Consider the following 19,948-nt stretch of genomic DNA (forward strand, 5'->3'; position numbering starts at 1 on the left):
GCACAAAAGAATGTCTGTAGAAATTTATTTGTGATAAAGTGTGTATAAATATAAAACATACATTTATGTTTACTTCTGTACAGCAGACCTACAAGTACTGTGATTGTTAAACATATAACAACTTAAACTAGTGTGCAAACGGTACATTCTGTGATGAATGCGATGATGGAAGACAGGTCTAATTTCTATCCCTGTTATAAGCTTGTAGACAGGGTTCCCTTCCTGCTAGAGTGATATCGAGTTACAGTCATTCACATCAACCTCAGCATCCATCATTCAATCAGCCCAGTGCATTTAACACCTCAGGTCACAGCTCAAGTTCCCTCCACTGAAAATAATGGTTTGTTTAGTGAAGGGAACTGCGTCAATGTTAGAACTAAATGCGGCAGAAGTATTACAGGAAATTTTGCTTCATCCACCTGTAATTTTTATTGTCTAATGATAAAAAGAAAATATTCAGGTTTTGGAATTATAGACAGGCTACATTATAGCCATGGTTAATATCATCTAAGAGTAAAACAGTGCCACCGTGTGACTTCATTAAGTACAACACCCGGTTCATCCACTTGAGACTTTAAAATGTACCTTTTGGAACCACGGCAAAGAAAAACTAAACTATCTACATTACTAGCTGCTTCCATGATATAACTCGTCTTCTGCATGTAATTTAATTAGGATCTCTTCCTTCCTGCACTCAGTGATGAATAAAAACATCCATGTTTATGAGCGTCTACACAGTAGCAGAAAGCAGTGATACAAGTTATCATGACCAACAAAAAGAGACAAAAAAAAAACAAAAAAAAAAAACACAAGATGACAAAGAGGAAAACTGGAGAAGAGGACTGCACACAATCACTTCACCACTACACACCGCTGTATGACACTCGTGTCATAATAATCCTCTGGGGAATGCTGGTAAAATATGAGGGAAGTAAATGAAGGAGGCGCTGGGTGTTGTAAGGCACAAGCATAGTGCAAATACTGTCTGGGATCCCAGATTGACTGGTTCAAGTTGAGAATCACTGGTGGTGGTGTGTACGGTCATCAGGTCGTTTGATATGAATCCTACGGACGCGCTCAATTCGTTCTCGCTCCTCATCCTCATCCAGGTGGTTAGATCGCCATGCAGGACCCCCTGTGGCCTCTAACAGAGCATTGTCTGGACCTCTGCCATCATGAGACTCATACAAAAGGATGTTGAGGGTCTCCTCGTAGATTCGAGCCTCTGGGAATTCAACCTAGGAAAAAAGTAAAGTGTTACTCAAGAGACAGGTTTATTTAGCCAAAATAACATAGCTCTATGCTTATGAAACTGCAAAGTACTCTGCAAAGAATATTTACCTTTGTCTGCTTCTTTTCAGTGGCATAAACAATAGAAGTGCAACACACTTCAGCAATTTTACGCCCCTGCCCATAAAAAGACCAGCAACAGATCTCATCCCCAATCACGTCTTTGATGAAGAGCACTCGCCCATTGAACCGCAACGACAGTTTGTCAAAAAGCTCAATATTCTTTAGCATGTTGTCATCAGAATTGCTGTGGAGGAAAGAAAGTTAAAAGAGAGGTCACTTATTATGATAACTGACTTGAGTGTATGTAACGACTTGATTTTTTTAATTTATTTTTTTATATCTAGACAAACTTGACCCCATGATCGGGCTCACCTGGTATATGAATACTTGTTGTTGCTTCTGTTATACAGCAGTTTGACTGTTGGCTGTGAAGACAACCAAGTTTTTTAAAAAAAGAAAAATCTAAATGAAAAATGTCTTGATTCTAAATGAGTTGCTGCACATTATATTACAGACATAGCATACCTTATTTGAGGTAGCAATCAGCCTCTGCTCCTCTTTGGATGACGTCATCAGAGGCACTTTACAAAGGGGTTCATATGTTTCCTTGTTCTGGAAAAAAGACATTTTTCCACTGAGAACATTACACAAACACACAAAACTGCTGCATACTGTTAATTTCACAGGATCCCATTCTGTTGGTACAGACTTACATGTGGAAAAAAAAAAAAAAAAAAAGAGAAACATAAAAAGGATGAAAACTTTTATTAAATGTATTAATTTTTTTCGCATGGAGCTGGACTCTCTAAAGGTGGTGTTAGAGAGGTAGATGTTGTTCAAGATAAGAACAATGCTGGACAATGCCTCCCACCCACTGCATGACGTGCTGGCCAGTCACAGGAACACGTTCAGTGAGAGACTGAAATTACCCAAATGCACCACTGAATGAAACAGGAAATCATTCCTGCCTGTGACTCTTTCTATACAATTCCTCCATGAAAAGTACAGTACAAACTGCAATAGTTCCACACTCTTATTATAACATCCTCTACAGAGAAAATTACACTTAATATTATAAGAAGGGAACCTCACTGCCAACTATAAATTTTTAATCTTGTGTGATATACTGTAATATTTATAATTAGAACTATGTGTATTTATTAGAGCTATTTTGTTATATTTTATAACTTTGTAATATATAGTATTATTTAATTTAGTTTAATTAGTTACTGTTATTACTGTCTTGGAGCCACTGTGACCACATAATTTCCTCTGGGGATTAATAAAGTATTCTGATTATGATAAGTTACCAAAGATAACCAATAAATTATTTGAAAAAATTAATTGCTGCAAAAGGTCTATATTTTTAAATCAACCACAAGTGTTACTAATCCTACGAAATGAGCCTCTGCACCTTTAATAATATCATTAGTGATGCCTGTGGACACCTGTTAAAAAGCTATTGTCAAAAAGCATTTTAATAAATATTTCTGCTGCTGTTTCCAGATAAAAACGAAAACAGATTTTGACTTGTAATTTTTGTTTGGTTAATTGGGTTTTTGTTTATAACACTTAATTTCATTCTTTAAAATACACAGACTAATGCTAGTCACATTTATGACTGCATTAAAAAGCAAAAAAAGACAACAGAACATTCATGGGAAAAGGGAGCTAATGAAGATTATGGTGGGAACATAGCATGTTTAACAAAAAGAGAATGTAGATTCCAAAATGTAAATTTTGTAATTTTAAATGTATCAGTAACTTTGCTGAAACTTAGTTACTTAACATTTACTCCAAAGGTAAGCAACTTTGTAATGATTGTACCTGCAAGGCAGCTGTGCATTCATCGGCAAGGCCTTGGACAAGATAATACTTGGCCTCAGCGAGGAGCTCCTCGGTTTCCCGTCGACTGTCTGGGAGTGGGACTGCGCCATCTCTAAGGTAGTTAAGGATTGTTCCAAAATGTTTCCCACACCGATCAATCAGGATCCAACCTATGGGTATCAAATGCCAAAACATCAGTAACAGTTTAACTGCAATGATGGAATAATTGCTGCATATGATCAAGGTTTTACTAACAGCTCACCTTCACTATCTGTGAGGACCTCCATTCTCCCACTGAACATTGCTTTGAGCATTGTGTCCTGTTTAGTTAGTGTCTGCATTGTAGTGTAGTACAGTGCGCCACCCACATTCAACTTCACATATTTTGAGCTGGGGCTGGAGCTTTTGAAGGACGTAGTCCGGGTTGTAGCTGCCGGCACTGGCGAGCTCACCACGCTCTCTCCTGACATCTCTTCCTAGAACAATACAAAATACAACAAAGTCACACATGGATATCAGTGGATTAGACAATGAACTGTTACATTTTAATTATTGAATGTTCATTGTTTCTTTATTTTTTTCTAAAGGTGGTGACAGTAACACCGAACAGCACCTTTAAATGGCTAAGACAAATGAGTAATATCAGACTACATATACAATTGGAAAGATCAGTTTAATGGTAGTATTGTCCTAACATGTCTTGACAGTAAGAAACTATAGATTGCTTCTGATTTAAGAATCAGGATGACAAAGAAAAGCAAAATTATATTTAGAGTGCCCCATTTATTGTTCTGGCAATGCACTCTGATATCTGAGAGCTAACAACTCTCAAAACCTGGAGAAAAGTAGTAGCCTTCTTAAGGGAGTAATGTAGGAAAATGCATAAACATAAACACATCAAAAATCTGTATCAGTGAAGTGCTTACTTCCTTTTGCTCATCTGCTAAGCTCCGTGTTCATAATCTAGATGTTATATTTGATTATTCTCTGGACTTTCATTTGCATGTCTAATCTATTTTATGGTCTTGTTTCTTTCATTTAAAGTAACATTTCGAAATCATCTCTACAGCTAAACAGGAGAAATTTTTTCATCCATTTGATTCATCATGCCTATACTGTAATGCCCTGCTTACCATCTTATATAAATCAACTCTGTCACACCTCCAAACAATAGAAGATACTGCAGCCAGACCTCTTAACACATCCAAGTAAGCAAGCTCACATTACTCTCACATTACCACTTTTATAGTTTCTCCATTGGCACCCAGTTGACTTCGAAACTCGTTTTAAAAGTCTCAGTTGCATACAGAGCACTAAATGGAGAAGTTCGAGACTATTTATCTCAGCTTCTTACTAAAGATCCTGTAGGCTTAAAATGTATTAGTTGTCCCTCGTACAAGACTGGAGACAATAGGGTGGTTGCGGGAACTGAGCCTTGTAGCAACCACTCCAGCTAGCATTATCTGACTTTCTTTTAGAAAGCGATTTTCTGGGGCTTACTTTTGAGAATTTTAATTATTACTACAGTTTTTACTACGTGTTTTTGTTCATTGTGGCTTTGTCTCGTTATTTACTTTTTAATTTTCTACGTAGTTTAAAGGGAATGAGGGTGTGTGACATCATTTGACAGAAGCCCATGCACTGTCTTTTAATTTCTCAGCTATGAACACGCACTTTTGTTATATATCTAATATGCATTTAACTACATTAATATAAAGCGTCATTACATTTATACGGACTTTCGTAGTTGTTTCCAGTGAAACACTGGGCCGTATCCTTTAATCCAGCGAGTACAAATTTCATTTTAGCCAGCCCGGCTAATGAGCTAGTTAGCATTAAATAAAGTTATGGACATTGTTTTAAACCAACCAAAACATGATATACTACAACACGAACCATAAAATAGAATTCTTTATATTATATCGACAGCATGTCTATTAAATTAAAAAACAGAAAAACGACCATATTTACCATAGAACCCACAGCAAACTTCGTAATTGTAGCTTGCTAACGTCAGTCAGCTAACACCCACTTCCTTCCGGTGCGCTGCTGCGCAGTTATTAAAATGACGTCAACCGTCCGGAGTTGTGTTTAAAGGGGCAGGTGACATTTTTATGTTAAAGTGCAAAAGTGTCCCGGCAGTGATAAATGATAAATAAATAAAAACGCAGTAGTTTCCCTCAGCTCGCGTTACATCCCATCCGTTATACCCTAATATTGTTACTCGCATATTTGAAAAAAAAATGTTTTAATTACATTAAAATATTTCCGTTTTTTAAGGGGTAACAGGGATAATAGTCCCCCCTCCACCCACCCAACATACTGGGTTGTAGCTTTATTCAACGCCAGAAATACAAAGTCGCTGTTGTTACAATACCACCCAAGATAGCTTGCCACATAGCAGACATTTTATTAATACCGACTCTCGAATCGTGAGTTATAATTGGAGACAAACGCTACCCGGACTCATTTAATGCGACACAGGGGATTAATGGCTGCAGTCAATGTACTGATCTCCTCTCATTGTTTACATTTCGAAACGGTGTGTTCGCGGCGTTTGCGAGACTGTCATTGACATGAGATAAAATCTAAGCCCGCTGTGATGAGAAATATCTCGAAATTGATGTGAATAAATTCACCCGGATCAGTATTAATCCAGCAAGTAGCTAACTAGCCCTATGTGCTAACCAGCACTGCTCGATTTTTACTGTTTCGCTCCGGAGATGGCAAGTTAGCCTCCTTTTTAAATAAATAATTAAATAAATTTGCTCTTCTCCTGCATGGATCTCATGGACACCCAAATGACCGAGGAGCTATAGCGGAAGGTGAGCCCAAAGGACAGACAAAATCCTCTGAACTTAACTGTCGCAGGTAAGTTTACTGAAAACAACATAGATGTTGTCTTATCACAGACTTCTTAAAGAGCGGATGTTTTCGCTGGTACCACTGCCAAAATGCAATCAATAACTGCACATGCATAGTTTTTGTACAGCGGCCAAGCGATTTTGAATAATTTCTTCCCAGGGTGCACGATGTTTAGTGTACCTCAAAGCTCCAAGTCCGAGTTCCTGGACAAAGCCAGGCAGGCCAGAGAGGAGAGAAAGGGGCAGAAGGAGAAGGAGAGAGCAGCAATTATCATTCAAGCTCTGGTCAGAAGATTTATATGTCGCTGCAGGCTCCAGAAGCAAATAAGGTGATCGCCGGTTTCTTGTTGCAGATTTCTTAGAAAACTGTGATTTAAAGAGCTTGGTTCACTGCTTTTACCATAGATGCAATGAGTGAATATTATATTCATTGCGTGTGTGTGTGTGTGTGTGTGTGTGTTTCCCCTCTTCTCTAAACAGGAAAGAGATTGATGACTACTTTCAAGCTTCTGAAACTGGGACATCTAAAAGAAATGCACTTTCAATTTTCAAAATTGCTCGCAAATTACTATTCATATATTGCCAAGAGGATAAGATGGTGAGTTACCAGCTATACAAGTATTTAAATCAATACGTTAATAATAACCATTGTCATATAGCTGGTAAAAATAAGTTGAGATTCATATCTGCACTTACCATTATTGACACTTTTGACAGACCCTTGAGGGTTCTGTAAACTTAGCAGTAGTAGTTTATACACATGTCATTTGCTCTGCAATTCAAGTGGCTCTTATTTTGTTTTTCAGAGGTTTGAGAAGCTCTGTCGTGCTATCCTAGCCAGCATGGAGGTTGAAAATGAACCTAAGGTAAACATGCATGCGTTTAAAGTCTCTTCATGCTGAAAACTTTTTCAATCATATTCTCATCTTAATGGCTTTTTGGCTGTTTGGCCCTCAGGTGTGGTATGTTTCCTTGGCTCTGTCCAAAGACCTCACTATTCCCTGGCTCAAACAGATAAAAGATGTGCTTTGGACTTGCTGTCAACTGCTGAAAAATTTAAAGGTTAGTCTTAATTTAAAGCTCGAAAATAGGTTTTGATATTCATTTTATCACTATAAATGTGCAATAATAAAAATAACTGCGTGTTTTGTGATTTCCAGCCTGACATACTTCAGGACAACAAACTGGTGACACTGTACCTCACCATGCTAGTAACCTTCACAGACACATCAACCTGGCGGATAGTCAGGGGAAAGGGTAAGCCTGAAGTCAAGCTTTGGAAAATGTTTCATGGTCTTGCTTTTTGCAAGGAAGAAAAATATAATTTCCTCTGAATATTTTAGGTGAGGCTCTCAGGCCTGCTTTGACAAGGATTTGTGAAAATATTATGGGCCATCTCAATCAAAAGGGATTTTACTCAATACTGCAGGTTCAGTATTACGACTCATTTGCTCATTTTTATGAAGATATGCGTTGAAATAGTGTGACATTGCCTTTCTTCTGAAATGCAAGGCTCACTGTATGTCAGCTTTTCTTCTTTAGATCTTGCTGACCAATGGCTTGGCTCGTTCTAAACCGTCTCTGTCCAAAGGCACTCTGACAGCCATTTTCACTTTGTCATTAAGGTAAGCTAATATTTCACCTTTAATTAAGTAGAGGAGACATGTTAATTGCTGTTGTGTTATGTCTGTTTGTTCTGTTTATAAATTAAATTTTTGTTTTCAGGCTACGTTTGTAACTAAATCAAGTATTTTTCAGGCCCGTCATTGCTGCGCACTTTTCTGAGAATCTGCTGAGATCATTCCTCATCCACATCATGTCAGTCCCAGCCATCATAACCCACCTCAGTGGGCTTACTCCAGAGGTAAAAGCACTGTGATGTGTGTTTTTCATTGCATAGTGAGACAATGTAATAAAATGTAAGGAAGTATTTATTAATATTTTCTTTGCCTTGACAGTGCATGGCATCTATCCAGACGCATGACCTGCTGCGGAAATTCATTCTGTTTCTCAGTAGAGAAGAACAGTGTTCGGATATCTGTGTGTGTCTTGAGGGCAGCCACACACTGTGTCTACTAGGTATAGTATTTTGGTTCAAAGAATTGTGCACATTCAGTCAGTTGCATCTTGTGTACAAATTAATAAACAACTAAGTAATATCTATTTAAATGTCTCCTTCTCATTTTTGATAGGAAACCTAATTCACTTAGGCTACCTTAATGAGAAAGTGCTTGAAGAGGAGGCCAACCACTTTGTGAAGGACCTGACTGACATGCTGTCCTACTGCCAGAGATATGTATCCCAGAAGAAGTCCAACCTAACTCACTGGCACCAAGTGCTGGGCTGGTTCTCGCAAACTGTGGACTATGGGTAAGTTAAATTCTTCATGTTTGTTTAAATCATATGAATAAGTTCATATTCACTTGGAATAGTGATCCCCAAAGCTTCAATTCAAAACTTAGACAGTATATTAAGCTAACATATATGGCTGGCTCATTTCACATACCTAAGGAGGTATGGAGATGTCTAGAAGAAAGGGCACTGGACTTTTTAACCTGATTGTTTAAGACAATCTTGGAGAGTGAAAGGACACCTGAGTGAAGTGCAATGGAGAACCGATTTTCAAGGACAAAAGTGCAAAGTTGTAGCAACAACAGAGGGATAGAGTTGATGATCCTATCTCTCTGACAGATCTTTTATGGTGAGTATGGATACATGCTCCTCTAAGATCCATAAAATGACATGTGGTGTGCCTCAAGGGTCGGTTCTAGGCCCTGTACTTTTTAATTTGTATATGTTGCCTCTCGGCAGTGTCATCAGGAGGCATGGAGTGAACTTCCACAGTTACGCTGATGACACGCAGCTGTACATCTCCGTGTCTCCTGATGACACCAGACCAATGGATGCCCTTTTTAACTGTATCTTGGATATAAGATCTTGGATGGCAGAAAACTTTTTACAGCTTAACCAGGACAAAACTGAAGTTTTAATTGTCGGTCCTGAGGCTCAGAGAGAGAAACTCTTGTCTAAATTAGAGGCATTTTCACTATGTCCTTCGCTACAAGTGAAAAACCTGGGTGTTATTTTTGACTCTGAGCTTGGTTTTATCCCACATGTTAAACATGTAACCAAAATTGGATTTTATCATCTAAAAAATATAGCCAGAGTCCGCCCTATTCTCTCTCGGGCCAACACGGAGATGCTGATGCATGCTTTTATTACCAGTCGCATTGATTACTGTAATGCCCTGCTCTCTGGTCTTCCTAAGAAGAATATTTCAACTTTACAACTCTTGCAAAACTCGGCAGCTCGTGTGCTGACGAAGACCAGAGGGCGGGCCCACATTACACCGGTTTTAGAATCGCTGCACTGGCTCCCCGTGTGTTTCAGGATCGATTTTAAAGTTCTTTTATTGGTTTTTAAATGTCTTAATGGTCTTGGGCCTTCTTATCTCTCAGATCTGCTTTTACTAGGGGTGCAACGATACACAAAATTCACGGTTCGGTTCGGTTCGATACTTTGGTGTCACGGTTCGATATTTTTTCGATACAAAAAAATGTTCATGCCTTTTTAATTTGTCATTTATTAAAATTATAAATATATATTTTAACTCAAAAGTAGTTTTTAAATTTAACCCTAACCCTTGTGCGTGTTTTTTATTTTGACAGCGAATGCGCACCTGCGGACCACTTATGTGCAGCCCTGGTTATTTAGCTCATCATATCGCAGCCACAGAAATTCTTTTGTCCATGAAACCATAAAGCTGCACTTTCTTTTTGCCTTATAGTCTGATTTGTCATAACTTCTCCGTTTTGTGGTAAGCTTTTCTTTGGCTGTCACTTCTTCACCCTGACCTGTCTTATTTGGCTCAGCAGAACTGAAATGCTTTTACACGCTCACTCACATAAGCTCAGCGATTCTCTGCGCGATCAACCTCTCACATGTTTAAGCTGCGGGAGATTTCACTTGTCATGTTTGTACGGAGCCCCCCAGGGGACATGGGAGAAAAAAAAAATTAGGGAGGAAAAAAAAAAAATTAGGGAGAAAAAAAAAATTAAGACGGACTTTTGCGAGATCTCGCAAAAGTATTGCGAGCGCTCGCAAAAGTATTGCGAGATCTCGCAAAAGTATTGCGAGTGCTCGCAATACTTATTGCGAGATCTCGCAATACTTTTGCGAGCGCTCGCAATACTTTTGCGAGATCTCGCAAAAGTCCATTTTTTTTTTCTCCCTAATTTTTTTTTTTTCCTCCGTAATTTTTTTTTCTCCCATGTCCCCTGGGGGGCTCCGTATGTTTGCATAGTAAGCTAACGATTAATAAGACGATGTCAGAGGAATTGGTGCACAAATTATCATCACTCACAGATCAGTGCTGTCGCTCTCTATACACAGTTCGCACGATTGCAAAGTGAAAGCAAAAAAACAAGCGCAAATTCAAACGCGACTTCAATATGTCACATATTGACAGTGGCTCACCGATGCCAATGACATAATTACCCAGCTACATTTCTGAAAGAATGCAAAAGCATTGACATATATTTTTCCTACAATAGCCCGACGGGCAGGGAAGAGAAAGATTTTGGTAGCCCAACTGAAAAAAATCGCTAGCTCCAGGACGTCGGGCTAGCGATATTGCAAGCCCTGTATCTGATTGAGGAATCACTCATCTTTGGAAAAGAGAGTTTATTACAGAGAAATGTCTCTTTCCAAAATAAAAGCTATACTATCCGCTTCTTCTGGGCTATATTCTCAGCAGCATAAGGAGAATCATGTGCTAACAGCTGTCTAAATGACTCGGCTAAAGTTAGTAGCATGCTTGCTTTTTTTTGTCTGCTTCCACTTGTCTTTGCACTAGGATGATGTCGGCGTAAATGTGCAGTCATATTCGTTGTGTTCCCACTAGTGCTTTCAGGTTAATCTAGTTGAAATGACCTTAACGCCACAACACGGCAAATCGCCGTTAACGAGCTACCGCCGATCGCTCCGTGCATGGGGCTAGACGGCCAACACGTTAACGAGCTAACACACTAGTTCATACCAATGTAATTGAGCATTGCATGGCACATCCAACATACTGTTTTACTTTAGTCCATGACTCGCTTACCTTCAGGGTCATACGTCACATGAAAACCAAAATAATTCCAAACGCCAGATCTGAATGAGGTTCAATTTGCCTGTTGCAAGGAGAGCTTAACTTCTGTCTCGCTAGCTTGCCCTGCGCTCTTCCTTCTGACTATGCTGTCTGTGTTGAGCGCTCAGTGGATCTGCGCTCGACAGTGCAGCCTAGGCGGAGTAGTCGAACACAGATTCACTGAGCGCTCAACACAGACAGCATCGTCAGAAGGAAAATTGATAAAAGAAATTACAAATGTTGTATTGTTCATACATATGCATACCGAACCGAAAGCACTGTATCGAACGGTTCAATATCGATACGAATATCGTTGCACCCCTAGCTTTTACCATACGAACCCTCGCGGACCCTGAGGTCCTCTGGTACTGGCCTTTTGATTGTCCCTAAAGTCAGGACACATACTCACGGAGAGGCAGCTTTCAGTGGTATGGTCCTCGTCTGTGGAACAGCCTGCCGGAGGAGCTCAGGGCCGCAGAGAACATACATGTTTTTAAGAACAGGCTCAAGACCCACCTTTTTAATTTAGCTTTTACTTAGCGTTTATTTATTTTTTATGCTTATTTATTCTATCCTGTCATTCTATTATTAATTTAGGATTTACCTAATATTTTTTGATTTTATTCTTATTCATTTTTTAATCTTCTTACTCTATTTATATTTATATTTATATTTATATTGTATCCTGTTCTTATTTATTTTATCATTTTATCCTGTATATATCGTATTGCGTCATATCTCCAGTGTTTCCTCGGAGGGCGCTCTCTGCACCGGGGCTGTTATTGACCGTGGCTGATGGGTCTCTGGGGTCCTCTCAGCCTGGTTGGGGGGCTCCTTGGCCTCCCTCCTGCTGTGTGCCCAGCCCGGAGGCTGCGGTCTGTGACCGGCTCCCGGTGCAGACGGCTCTCTGTTATAATGTTTCCTCACTTGGCTCATGCGAGCCCAGCCCAATTTTTACTCTTTAAGTGTGCGCGTGTGTGTGTGGGTGGGGGTGGGGGGATATATGTGTATTGAGAGTGTGGGGAGTGAGTTGGAGGGTGGGGTGGGCTGCTTTTAACTATGTAAAGCACTTTGTGCTACATTTTTTCTGTATGAAAAGTGCTTTATAAATAAAGATTGATTGATTGATTGATGAGCCGTGGCATGAATATGTGGGGAAAAGATGTTGAAGCTAGTTTAAGAAGAGCCATGATGATCAACGAGCAGCAGTATGGCTTCATGCTGAGAAAGAGCACTTTCCCTTTATGTGATTAATACATTATGTATATAGTCCGTGAAGAAAATAAACATGAAACAATCTATCATACACATGCAATGTTTGCTTTGAAAGTGTTGATGGTGAAGTATAGAGAAGATCAGAAGGAGTTGTGCTTTGTTTTTGTGGATCTGGGGAAATCATATAATAGGGTACCAAGAGAGGAAATGTAGTACTGCACGAAGAAATCAGAATAGGCAGAGAGGTATATGAGGGTGGTGCAGTGGTAGGAGTTACAGATCGGTTCAAAGTAGGAGTGGGATTACTTCTGGCACAGGAATCCCAGAATCTGAGCCTTTTCTGGTTTGCGGTGGTGATGGATGGACTGACAGATGATCTCTGGCAAGAGTCTGCATGATGTTTGAAGATGGCATTGTGATCTGTAGTGAGTGCAAGGAGACAGGTGGTAAGATGAAGCTACAAGAAGTAGAGATAGTGAAGCTAAATTTAAATACGTGGGTTCAACCATCCAATGAGAGAACAGGTGAAGCTGGAGGTGACAGAGTTGAAGATATTAAATTTTAATTGGGAGTGACCAGGATAGAGAAGATTAGAGGGACAAGTCAGGTAGAGCAGTTTGAAGAAAGGCATGGCTGAGGTGGTTTGGAAGTGTGCAGAAGAGGGATATAGATATACAGGACAAAGGACGGTAAAGATGGAGCTGCCAGGTAGGAGGAAAAGAGGAACATCGCAAAGAAGATTCATGGATGTCATGAAGGAGGACGAGTTGAGGGTTGGTGTGACAGAGGAGGATACTCGAGATAGGGTGAGATGGAGGTAGATGATCTTCTTTGTCGACCCTTGAAGCGAGCAACCAAAAGAAGAAGAAAATATGTCTACATGTTTGTATTCTTGCATACTTTCACTTTTCTTTTGCTAAAAAAATGATGAAAGAAATGGTGTACTTAACTATTTTTCTCCCACCTGCCTTATTTGTCTTCTGTTCTCTGCAGTCTTAATGAGTCAATGCCCTTGGTAACAAAACAGCTTCAGCACCTGTGGGGCGTACCTGTTATTAGAACTCTTTTCAGTGACGTCCTTTCTAAAAAGCTGGAGAGTCAGGAGCCCACTCCCCCACCACCACAACCTAGCACTTCACAAAATAACCTACCAGTTAAAAGTAAGTTCCTAAGTTCTGTTGTGATATTTTTAAGTAAGCACAATGTTTATTTTTTAATAAATGTTTTGAATACTTTTTGAACTCCTGTGTCTCTGGTTTTTTTTTCTTTTTTTTAAGACCTTTTCAAACGAGCATTTCAGAAGTCAGCCTCCGTGCGTAACATCCTGAAACCAGTCGGGGGGAAGCGGGTCGACTCAGCTGAAGTTCAGAAAGTGTGCAGCATCTGTGTGCTCTACCAGACCGCACTGTCTACACTGACGCAAATACGCCTCCAGATACTCACTGGTCAGTCCAAAGAACTGGTATTTTATCTAAACTTGAAAGTACGAAGGATACAATACTCAGTCTCTGCTCATTCTGGGTTTTTTTTAAAGGTCTTACACATCTTGATGACCTTTTGCCCAAACTTTGGGCTTTCATCTGTGAGCTGGGTCCTCAGGGAGGCCTCAAACTCTTCATGGAGTGTCTGAACAATGACACCGAAGAGTCAAAACAGCTCCTTGCTATGCTCATGCTCTTCTGTGACTGCTCGCGGCACCTTATCACGTAATTTCACAGATTATTTATTTACTTTCATTAGCCATGCTTTCTAAAAGGTGGTTGCAGCATTTTATGACACACCTTCAATGTGTTACAGAATTCTGGATGACATTGAAGTATATGAAGAACAAACGTCCTTCAAGATAGAGGAACTCGTTACTATCTCCTCTTTTCTGAACACATTTGTGTACAAGATGATATGGGATGGCATCTTAGGTGAGTGCGGTGTCACAATGGCACCTGTTACGCAGGTCATGCTTTCTTATTGAAACGTCTGTTGTGTATTTTGTGTTTAATAGAAAATGCAAAGGGAGAGAAACTGGAGTTGTTCCACAGTGTTCATGGCTGGCTGATGGTGCTTTATGAGCGAGACTGCAGGCGGAGGTTCACCCCTGACGACCACTGGCTGCGCAAGTAAATACAAACAGCATGACTAGCCTTGTGTTTCAGAATGACATGTTTACGTGATATATATATACATTTTTTTTATAAGCACATCTTTACATGTTGCTGCTGTTGCATTCAGGGATCTAAAGCCTAGCGTGTTGTTCCAAGAGTTGGAGAAAGGCAAGAAGAGAGCGCAGCTTTTACTCCAGTACATCCCACACGTTATCCCACATAAAAATGTGAGTAAATGTAATTCTTTCATTTATAGCAGTGATAGGGGGGTCAGTTGTGTAATTGTTTTTTCTCTCAATTTAGAGGGTGCTGCTGTTCAGGAACATTGTTACGAAGGAGAAAGAAAGCTTAGGACTGGTGGAAACGAGCTCTGCTTCGCCGCATGTCACCCATATTACCATTCGGCGCTCGCGGATGTTAGAGGTATGGCTTCAGCCAGTCAAATAGATTTACTTGGATGAAAGCAAATATATTGTTCCTTAATAAAACCAGGATTTCTCTGTCTTAAGGATGGATATGACCAACTGCGCCGGTTACCAGTGAATTCCATAAAAGGCGTAATTCGGGTGAAGTTTGTGAACGACCTGGGTGTGGATGAGGCTGGAATCGACCAGGATGGTGTCTTCAAGGAGTTTTTAGAGGAGATCATTAAGAAAGTCTTTAATCCTGCTCTCAACCTCTTTAAGGTAACTCAAACAAATAGTTGACATTCTTCAAACATGAAGACTTAAGTAGCGAAATTTCAGTGTGTTTTCTTTTTTTCCTAAATATGTTTTGATGATTGTTTGTTGTAGACCACAAGTGGAAACGAGAGGCTGTATCCTTCGCCCACCTCTTACATCCATGAGAACCATTTGCAGCTGTTTGAGTTTGTGGGGAAGATGCTCGGGAAAGCTATATATGAGGTACGTGTCATGTCTAAAATATACCATGTCTGTAAGCTCTTTGAATACATTTCAAACAAAATGTTTGGTTGAGCTTCAGTATTTCACTGTCACTTCTGCCTATTCAGGGCATTGTTGTGGACGTCCCTTTTGCCTCGTTCTTCCTTAGCCAAGTCTTGGGTCACCACCACAGCACTTTCTACAGCTCCATTGATGAGCTTCCCTCACTGGATTCAGAGTTTTACAAGAACCTCACTTCCATTAAGGTAACTACACACACTTCTGACTTTGTCTTTTTTGCAATTTGCAGCTCACGTTGTTGTATTTCAGTGTCTGATATCCAGGGCATATTTCACTTCTGATTTGTTTTCAGCGCTATGATGGAGATGTAGGGGATCTGGGGCTGACATTATCCTATGATGAGGATGTTATGGGGCAGGTAAGGATGGGATATGTTTATACATTTTAATTTATAAATATACAAAATACATTAGTTAAGAGTTAACTGTATGTTTCATTGTAGCTTGTCTGTCATGAGTTGATACCTGGGGGAAAAACCATGCCAGTTACCAATGAAAACAAGTATGTGCATTTAAATTCGGTAAAACAATAAAAGGATATGGAAGCACTTCATGTCTGAAATGTTGTTTTGTTGACTTTTTGTATTCTGTAGAATTCGCCAGTTATCTCGATGATGTTATCTTTGTCATGTCCTGCAGAATCAGCTACATCCACCTCATGGCCCACTTCCGCATGCACACACAAATTAAGGAGCAGACGGCTGCTTTCATCCGAGGCTTCCGCAGCATCATTAATCCGGAGTGGTTGCACATGTTTTCCACCCCTGAGGTTCAGCGTCTCATTTCAGGAGATAACGCGGAGATTGATCTAGATGACCTAAAGTATGTACCATTTTACCTTTTTGTCTTTTTTTTCGAATACGGAGGATGTCTTTTGCTTGTAGTACATGCTTTCTGTTTGTGCAAACAGTTAAATATGTTCATCATTCTCAGGAAACACACGGTCTACTATGGAGGTTTTCACAGCAGCCATCGTGTCATCATCTGGCTGTGGGACATCCTGTCCAGTGATTTCAGTGCTGAGGAGAGGGCTATGTTCCTCAAAGTAAGGTGTCATTTGTTGAGCCAGATATTTTTTTTTATCGGTGCCACAATAGTTTAACCATTTATTGTCTTTTTTTTTTTTTTAAATGTGTTTTCACAGTTTGTTACCAGCTGCTCAAGGCCACCTCTCCTAGGTTTTGCCTACCTCAAACCGCCTTTCTCCATCCGTTGTGTGGAAGTTTCAGATGATCAGGTAAGAAAAAAAGAGTTAGGAATATATATTTTTAGACACTAACACAGTATATAATACCACAGTTATATAACAAAAAGCAGTGCAAACTTTAAAGAAGGTATTCACATTTCATTTTAGATAAAAGGCTAAAGGCAATAGAAAGACAGGAAGGAAAAAGTAATGTAGAATCCCTGAAATGGCTTGTTATGTTAAGCAAACATCGTATATAAACAATAGTGGAGGTAGTGGGGTGGTATTATACGACAGAAGAAAGAAAGAGCTGGATGAGCTCTGATGTGCACAATTAAAATCTAGAGAGGGCTACAATTTCTATTCAGATTCAGCCTGGAGAGCCAAAGTTAAGCAGACAGTTGCCTGAATCATTTACATTAATTAGATTATGTTCTTAGTGGGATCGCTGTATTTCATTTGCTGAAGACAAAATTTAAGCTAACAAACACAAACTTCCCAGACAAATCATCACAAAGGAGGAAAGACATTGTTTGGTGATCTTAGCGAGTTTCAGCCTTGAAAGGTTCTCCATAAGCTGTTAAACATCAACATTTTATTTATGATTGTGTTTATTTGTCCTGATATATTTGATTGGAACTCCTGAAAATAAAGGACTGTGCACAAAGATGGCTGTCAAGCCTTCTGCTGTTGATTAAGTTAAACCTAAAGGTCTATACCAATATTATGTGCTGCTAGGTTAATTCCTGTGTATGATTGTGTCCTTGTGTTCTGATGAATTTGACATTTTCGCCAATGTGTGTAGGACACTGGGGACACCCTCGGCAGTGTCCTCCGGGGCTTCTTCACCATCCGAAAGAGGGAGCCTGGTGGGCGACTTCCGACTTCATCTACATGTTTCAACCTGCTCAAGCTCCCCAACTACAGCAAGAAAAGCATCCTACGTGACAAGCTGCGCTACGCTATCAGTATGAACACAGGCTTTGAGCTCTCCTAACTCTGTTGCATCAGGACAATCTGCACAAGGAGGGCTGTATTATACAGTCTGATACCAAGCAAGAGGCTCAGCTTACCTGCGTTGGAGCCTTTAACATCAAAGGGGCATCACTCAAACAAAACAGGACTCTTGAAGGACCCTTTACTTCTTTTTTTTGTCTCTTTTATAATCTGGATGAGCTCTAAGGGAGTGAGCTCCAGTTAAGCTGTGTCTCCCATCAAAAGGGGAATGCTGTTTCTGCAGAACAATCCAATTTCTAACATCTTCCTCTCTCTTTTTACCCCTCCAGAAACTGAGTATACATGTTTCTCAGGCTTAACAGAATAATGAGTCTAACACTCCCACTTTAAGCGAACTGGAAAGCAATACAGAAGCAATGCAAGCCATTACACACATTGTCGTCTCACTTGTGTAAAACTAAGCGATGCATTGTTACTTGTAAGCTTGGATTCCATTATCCCGACACCCTACAGCTTATATTGAATGAGTCTTAATGTGTCTTTCCTGAACATGATGCTTCTCGTATAAGTGGAAGACAAATCAATGTTTTGTGTTCAGTCTCCTTGAAGGAGTGGTGGCTCATAACGCTGATCCTGTCCGTTACGTTATGTCCCGTTTTTAAGGAAAATCGTTTTTGAGCTCTGTCCCTTTTCTCCCCACTAAAAGACACTGGGTCCACCTGAGAGAGACGTTGGCCTTCTGGTTTTCATGTTCCCAGTAGATCTTAAAAACCAACAATCTGCCTCAGTTCCAGTGACGCAGCAAATAATCCCCTAAAAGGTTTGATCTTACTCTTCGATAAAAGAAAAAGAAAAGAAAGAAAGATGTCGTTTCTGTAGCATCAGTTACTTTTGACCAAAAGAACTGGAAATGTTTTGTCACTATTTGTGTTTGCAGCTGTTCCATGTTGCACAACTTCCACCTTAAAAACACAAAGAAAAGCAAAGCAAACCAGTCTTCTTACTCTGTGTATCTAATGCTAGGGAAAAAAATAAATCTCACTACACCTTGGATTAATGCCGAGTGCCTCACGAATCGTCGTCACCTGTTGCTCACACGCTTGACTGTGTTTCAACCGTAACCAATAACCACGATTTGGAAACAAGCCATAGAAATGTGGGGGCTATGGTCCTGGATATATTCTCTGCTTATAGGAGCAACACAGAGCGGAACCACTGTAATACCACAACAACCGCGGAGGGCTTCACTACAATGCTCTCTGATCTCTGTGGACTTTTGAAGCCATGCAGAAAAGAATGATGTCATGGACTGGTTCGTCAACCAAATGCGACCGCTTGACTTGATGATGTTCCCTTGGAAACGTTGCACACAATTTTGCTGTTTGCGGCAGTTGGGAGGGAGGGGGAAAGGGACATGAGAGTGAATGTGACTTTATAAGCTTAAAATTTTTTACCTTACACAGGGTTCATTTACAGCAGAAGGTCCAGGCACAGACTTTTGGTTATTTGGAGAAAAAAAAAAGGACTGCATCATTAAAAGCGATAGAAGAAGAAGAAGAAGAAGAAGAAGAAGAAGAAGGAAAAAAGTCTAACCTAACAAAGTTCTTTATTATGCAAAAAAAAGTTTTGTCATGAATGAAAATTGAGATTTTTGTTAATATGTAACCATGTTTCTAAGAAGTTATATGATGGCCACTAACTCGTGAAAAAAAAAAAGTGATTTATAATGAAAATGCAACCATTACATATATACACATAAGACTGGTTGTAATAAATTTATCTAATAATCTAATAATGTTGTTAAATGATGTTAAAATCAAACCTGACAAATCAGTTAAGGGGATCCTTAAAGTATTTGGGCAAGAACTGAAAGCACTGCAAATGGATTTATATGACACACTACTGCAACTGCTCACGAGTGTGTGTGTGCGTGTGTGTGTGCGTGGTAGTGTGCAAGAGTGGTGAAAGATACCTCACATGCTTGTCTGTCTCCCGATGAGGTGGCTCATCTGTTTAAATGATGTCAAGAGAAGACTTTGAGTGTACCAGTGATTGCTGATGCTGACTCTTTTAGTACAACAAATAAATAAATAAAAAGAAATTATCCCGGAAATGTTCTCAACCGCTCTTTGTAAGTTTTTTTTTGTTCCCCCTTTCTCTTTTTAAAAGTGAATGTCTAGGAATCTCGCTGCACTATAGTAAGGCGCATTATTGATTTAAAAAAATATCCCATGTAAGATTTGTCCATTTGTAAGATACCTCCTCATGTAATGTTAAATCGTGTACACGAGTGTGATATAAATCATTTGATCACAATTTGTGGGTTTTTTTTCATTCGTTAATTAGTTGATTACAAACACCTGTAGATCCTGTTTAGAAAAAGCAAACAAGAGTGGAGACACAGGCCTCTGT

At 39.7% G+C, this 19,948-nt stretch overlaps 2 protein-coding genes across 2 annotated transcripts; one reads left to right on the top strand and one right to left on the bottom strand.

Moving 5' to 3' along the window:
• Nucleotides 1-11: 11 nt before the first annotated feature.
• kctd10 (potassium channel tetramerization domain containing 10) lies at nt 12-5,171 on the bottom strand. The gene is made up of 7 exons (XM_080893510.1): nt 5,092-5,171; nt 3,383-3,596; nt 3,121-3,290; nt 1,819-1,905; nt 1,666-1,718; nt 1,342-1,537; nt 12-1,238 (listed from the first exon to the last, which is right to left on the bottom strand). The coding sequence occupies exons 1-7, from the start codon at nt 5,092-5,094 to the stop codon at nt 1,020-1,022; spliced, it is 942 nt and encodes a 313-aa protein (XP_080749636.1). The 5' UTR covers nt 5,095-5,171; the 3' UTR covers nt 12-1,019.
• A 267-nt stretch (nt 5,172-5,438) lies between these two features.
• On the top strand, nt 5,439-19,818 carry ube3b (ubiquitin protein ligase E3B). Its single transcript, XM_080893260.1, has 27 exons — nt 5,439-5,991; nt 6,145-6,313; nt 6,465-6,582; nt 6,791-6,850; nt 6,942-7,046; nt 7,145-7,241; nt 7,328-7,413; nt 7,527-7,609; nt 7,743-7,848; nt 7,943-8,063; nt 8,177-8,354; nt 13,324-13,490; nt 13,608-13,775; nt 13,865-14,036; nt 14,128-14,246; nt 14,330-14,444; nt 14,557-14,656; nt 14,733-14,852; nt 14,939-15,115; nt 15,224-15,334; nt 15,442-15,579; nt 15,687-15,752; nt 15,837-15,895; nt 16,033-16,215; nt 16,327-16,438; nt 16,538-16,630; nt 17,385-19,818. Exons 2-27 carry the CDS (start codon nt 6,153-6,155, stop codon nt 17,574-17,576), a joined length of 3,207 nt encoding a protein of 1,068 aa, XP_080749386.1. The 5' UTR covers nt 5,439-5,991; nt 6,145-6,152; the 3' UTR covers nt 17,577-19,818.
• Nucleotides 19,819-19,948: the final 130 nt, after the last annotated feature.

This window comes from Rhamphochromis sp. 'chilingali' (genome assembly GCF_963969265.1).
Source record: "Rhamphochromis sp. 'chilingali' genome assembly, chromosome: 10".
Classification (NCBI taxonomy): Eukaryota; Metazoa; Chordata; class Actinopteri; order Cichliformes; family Cichlidae; genus Rhamphochromis; species Rhamphochromis sp. 'chilingali'.

Bases quoted from the DNA above. Each gene is read 5' to 3' on its own strand.
- ube3b (XM_080893260.1), top strand. From the start codon at position 6,153: ATGTTTAGTGTACCTCAAAGCTCCAAGTCCGAGTTCCTGGACAAAGCC. The intron at 7,849-7,942 runs GTAAAAGCACTG...TTGCCTTGACAG, and splicing joins TCAGTGGGCTTACTCCAGAG to TGCATGGCATCTATCCAGAC. The intron at 16,216-16,326 runs GTATGTACCATT...CATCATTCTCAG, and splicing joins ATTGATCTAGATGACCTAAA to GAAACACACGGTCTACTATG.
- kctd10 (XM_080893510.1), bottom strand. The intron at 3,291-3,382 runs GTGAGCTGTTAG...TGATACCCATAG, and splicing joins GGTCCTCACAGATAGTGAAG to GTTGGATCCTGATTGATCGG. The intron at 1,906-3,120 runs GTACAATCATTA...TCTTTTTTCCAG, and splicing joins AATGCACAGCTGCCTTGCAG to AACAAGGAAACATATGAACC.